Source organism: Etheostoma spectabile, chromosome 16 (assembly GCF_008692095.1).
Source record: "Etheostoma spectabile isolate EspeVRDwgs_2016 chromosome 16, UIUC_Espe_1.0, whole genome shotgun sequence".
NCBI classification, from domain to species: domain Eukaryota; kingdom Metazoa; phylum Chordata; class Actinopteri; order Perciformes; family Percidae; genus Etheostoma; species Etheostoma spectabile.
Window position 1 is genome coordinate 23,341,811 of NC_045748.1, and position 5,167 is coordinate 23,346,977.

The 5,167-nt window shown below is 42.5% G+C and overlaps 1 protein-coding gene across 3 annotated transcripts in view; it reads right to left on the minus strand.

The window, feature by feature from the left end:
* Positions 1-5,167, minus strand: part of slc25a25b (solute carrier family 25 member 25b) — a 24,155-nt gene that overhangs the window by 2,703 nt on the left and 16,285 nt on the right. For all 3 annotated transcript variants that reach the window (XM_032539787.1, XM_032539784.1, XM_032539785.1), the window contains 5 exons: positions 3,028-3,186; positions 2,176-2,328; positions 1,978-2,085; positions 621-788; positions 384-534 (listed from right to left, as the gene is read on the minus strand). In XM_032539787.1, coding sequence (XP_032395678.1) covers positions 384-534; positions 621-788; positions 1,978-2,085; positions 2,176-2,328; positions 3,028-3,186 — 739 coding nt within the window. The remainder of the gene's footprint in view (positions 1-383; positions 535-620; positions 789-1,977; positions 2,086-2,175; positions 2,329-3,027; positions 3,187-5,167) is intronic.

A 5,167-nucleotide genomic window follows, 5' to 3' on the forward strand; every position in this document is an offset into this window, starting at 1 on the left:
AATGTTTGAGTTAGAAAAGCAGAAATTGGATAATCACAAACTGAAATATGTCAACTTTTATTATTTCAAAACCACTTCAATTTTTTCTCTCCAATTGCTATAAAATTGAATAAGACGCCCCAAAATTTATGAAAGTAGAGATTTCCACTTGCTAAAGACCGTTGTGGGGAATCAATCACGTTATTTTGGGTAGTTAAAAAGAACATACATATAGGAAAACGGGTCAATTTGACCCGAGGACAACATGAGGGTTAAAGATGTTGGGCATTTTAGGCCTCTATGTAATAGGGCAGCTGAAGTTTGAGCTATCCGGGCACCCGTGGGAGGTGGGTGCTCTTCCAGGTGAGCTACCTACATTCCTCCAGAGTTCTGCAGTGACTGACCTTGTGCCTGCATTCGAGTCCTGACCAGGGCCAGCGGGTAGCTGGCTAGCTGGCCACACGTGCTGGAAGTGGTGCCACAAGCCAGGAGCACAAACACTCCTGGATTAGCGCTGTCTGTGGCAAAACACTGCAGCCAGTAATTCTTCAGGGTCTGACAAAAAAAGAAGAGAGCAAATGTGTCAAATTAATAACAAAAAAATACAATTAAGAAGCTATCCAATGAACACAACCACACACCTCATAGACAGCCAGGTCGATGCCAGCATAGGGGATGATGCCCAGCATGTTGGGGACATAGCCCTTATAGAAAGCAGCCACGCCCTCCTTCTGAAAGATATGTTTGGCACAATCCACAATGCCCGAGTACTGGCCTGTCCTCCCCAGGGCTAATCGTGTCTTCAAGACCTGAGAGACAGACTTTGACTTTTAATGAAAGCTCTCCCTTAAAACCCCAAGTACACCTAATTTTACCCATCTAGACTCACACCTTCACTTGCTCATCAACACATGCATAGACCACAATCCCCCACTGAAAATCTAAAGTGGAAAACAAAATGAATGGTCAAGAGTCAACCAAGATACAACCGATAAACAGCTTTGTAGTGAAATAGAAGCTGCTGGAACACGGGTGTCAGGGTCCAAAGTTAAACATGTTTTACATCCCCACTGGCTGATAGGCTGCCAGAATGCATGAAGGTTTTTGTGCCTAAGACATATCAGTGCTCCAATGATTCCATCACAGAAAAGTTGTAGAAATGATTGGAAAGTTTATGTAAACCCTTGACCACAACTGTATATACATTGTGCTTTTTATTAAAGGTCCCATGACATGGTCATATAATACCGTAGCTGAAGTCTCTTTTCCAAAATTCAGCCTCGGTGCAGAACTACAGCCACTAGAGCCAGTCCCACAATGAGCTTTACTTAGTATCTGCCATTTCTGAGTCTGTAGCTTTTGAGGGGGAGAGGGGGGGGGGGGGGGCAAGGTGGAGGTTGGGGGTGTGGCCTTGACCATCTGCCACTTAGCTCGTTTGAAAGCCATGATGTCTCTCTCTCATGGGTGGGCCAAATTCTCTGGGCGGGCAAAGCAGAGAAAGGGGAGGTAACCTTATGAGGTCATAAGGGGCAAGATCCCAGATCGGCCCATCTGAGCTTTCATTTTCTCAAAGGCAGAGCAGGATACCCAGGGCTCGGTTTACACATATCACCATTTCTAGCCACTGGGGGACCATATGCAGGCTGGGGGAATGTTAAAAAAGCTCAAAAAGTGACCTTTTCATGCCATGGGACCTTTAAAATATGTTGTGTTGTCATCATCATTTACATAACTACTTTATGCATAACTAAAGGTTTGGGAGTCTGATGTGAATATCTGATTTTTTCCAGATAAGAGGTCACCGTACAGTATCACATGATGCATTCAAGGCTTAAATGGGAAGTCAGTCACAAGACAAAAAGAGTCCACCCAGGTATTTCTGCATTCAAACATATTGAGTTATGAGTTGCTACATAACATTTACAGAATAAATACACTCGTTATTTTAAGGTCTCGCTTAAAAAGGTTTTATTCTGTCTGTGCTCACTGATCTCTTACCTCCATGGGGTAGATGCTGCTCTGGGCGCTTGCACCAGCCAGAGAGCCTGCCACCAGCCTCTCTGTGATGCCCAACGTCTCCTGGTCGCTTCCAATTAATCGTTTAATCTGACAGACAGGACATGTTTTGTCATGCAACAACAATAATGTGAACTAAAATAAACGGCTTATTGGAGTCACGGCTGTGTTGCTGCGTACCTGTTCGTAGGCCATGAACTTAATCGCCGACTCGGGGGCTATTTTGATGACGTTGATGCCGTTACCTCGCCACAGTGACCTCACACCACCCTCCCGGATCATCTGGACAAAGCCTCCAGTCATACGCATGCTGTTGCTCTTGGAGGAGTGAACCTAGGGAGGCCAGAAACAGGACACACCGTCAGCATCTATTCACACTGTGATGCATACCTGTAATATTTCCTGCTAATCTCCAGATTTCAGAGTTTTATGACTCAAATGGGTGCTTGGCCAGACTGTAGGATATGTCGTGGTACAACCTGGCAACCCAAATAACCCTGCCTGACGTGCCGTGCGTCACTCGCTGCGTTTAAGCTTAGGAGATAGTCGACTGAACTGAGTATGGATGAAACAGCTCCTAAAAAGAAGAAGTATGAGGAAGAATTTCTGTCCACTTGGTGCAAGACCTTCCCGTTTCTAGCCGCCAAACTCAGCAAACACTGTGCGTTTTGCGAAGTATGTCGGGCAGACTTTAGCATAGAACATAGAAAAATGACGTTAGCAAACATGCTAATTATAGCAAAGGTAAACAGGCTGCGGAGGCACAGCGGGGCACTGCTAACATGGGCTCTTTTAAAGTCATTTAGTTTTAGTCAATGTATTTATTGTATGAATTAGTGGTGTAGACCTGTATGGGGTGGGTAGTATGCCATTCCAACTGATACCCCATCAAATCTCCCTCTTTTTTACAGCCCTATGTTGGCAGGTAAGATGATGTTCAGTAATTCATTCCTCTTTGTTCAGTTTATATCTAATAACAATATCCTTCTCTGAGAGAACTCCCTGAATCGTCAGCTGTGAGTTGGGCCCTACCTGCATGAGTACTTTGAGCCTGTCCAGTGGTGCTGTGCAGGTTCGGGACACAGCGCCGGCCCCCCCTCCAGCCACTAGGTGTCGCCACCACATTCCCGTTTTCTTCTCTTCTGCCGTGAACTCATCAGGCACCAACAAACTCTCCCCGACGTCTAAGATCTGAGGAGGAAGCAGAGAGTTTCAGCCACTGTTAGTGCCAGGGGAACACCAAATCAGGTTACAGACAGGTCTCTGTCGAGGGTGTCAGAGAGGAGGACGCTGTCCACTCCATGGCTTGCTGCTCAATCACAGGAGCACTTTCAGTGATAGACTCATTCTCCCAAAATGCACCACAGAGCGCCACAGGAAGTCATTCCTGCCTGTGGCCATCAAACTTTAGAACTCCTCCCTCTAAGTAACTGACACACACACACACACTTACAATTACTTTTCACCATTGCAACACCTTAATTATGTTATTTATGTAAATACTGTATCTTAATATTCCTTTAACTATGTAAATATCCACACTCCTTATATTTCTTTATTTATATTTCTACTATTTGTGCAACTGTAACACAGAGTTTCCCTTTGGGGATCAATAAAGTATTTCTGATTCTGATTCTGATTGTAACACAAATCATAAGTGCTGAATGAATATTAGTACTATTATAGGTTTACCAATAATTTTAGTAATAACACAGATACCAACTACTTAAATGCCGTTCTCTAAATGCCTATATGCTTTTACAGAAAGTAAATCACATTATATCACTCATCACCAGATACCAATTCATTCAGTTTTTACAAGAATCTTTACACTTTCTTGTTACTGTATATCACAAAACTATCATTACTACACAAACCAAACAAATGTCGGTTAATTACACTTTCCTCGTTATAACGTGATAAGTTGTAGGTTTCCATGTGGTGTTAGAACAAGAAAAAGGTCCATCATCTGCCCTTTCTAAGCTAAAAATCGCATTTACTCCGTTACATTTACTTGAGTAAGTTTTTGAAAAAAATTATACTTCTAGGAGTAGTTTTAAATCACTATACTTTTACTTTTACTTGAGTAGATTAGTGAAGAAGAAACTGTACTCTTACTCCGCTACATTAGGCTACAATGAGCTTGTTACTTTCCTTTTTAGCTCTTTGGTATTCTACGCGTCATTGTTTTTACCCCAACGTACGTCTCATTTGAATCTTTTATTTTAACAGAGAGAGAGAGAGTCTTCCGCTGAAGGCTCTACCACGTGACTGCGTTCCACCAATCAAACGTCGTCGTGCAGTCACGTGACCATACTCAATCTCAGCGGCGGGACAGGCTATGTTTACGGTCGTAGCAAATCAAAGATGTCAGAATCAACCGTCGCCAAGGCAACGCAGACCAGGAGGAACCCCCCCCCCCCCCCCCGGCTCATAGTGAAAGCATGGTTACCTTTTAGGAAAAGTGGAAACAGCAGCTACATTGTGCGGCCCTTCTGTGTCGACCAAAACAAACGGACATGTGAACGTTCAAAAACTCAACATCTAACCTGAGGAAACGTAGCGGTGGTTTTAGTTTTTGCTGTGGATAGGTGGAGGTTTGTCTTTTAGGTTACATACAGTATGTTTTGCACATGCAGTATCCATCCAAATTTGATGTGACAAGTATCTCGCTTAAGCTATTTTGTAATTAATAAATTAATTTTAATTGATTCTATTGATTGGATGAACTATAATTTGCCTAAAGATGATTATTTTGTATTTTTGTCGGTCTGATTGATGCTTGTGTTAACCCTCATGTTGTCCTTGGGTCAAATTGACCCATTTTTTATTTTTTATTTGTCACAAAAAATGGGCCGTCGAAGTAAGACGACATCAAAAATATCAAAAAGCTTTGGGGCGGGGGGGAACACCCAAAATGTCGAGAAAAAAAAAAAGCACCTACAGCATTGAAAAAGTGACAAAAATGAAGGAAAAAAGTGATAATGTTGAAAAAAAGGGATCACGGTCGACAGGAAGACAACACAAGGGTTAAGAAATAAATCAGATGTTACCCAAAAGTTACTCACTACTCGAGTAGTTTTTTCATGAAGCACTTTTTTACTTTTCCTCAAGTAATTATTTGGATGACTACTTTTACTTTTACTTGAGTCATATTATTCTAAAGTAACAG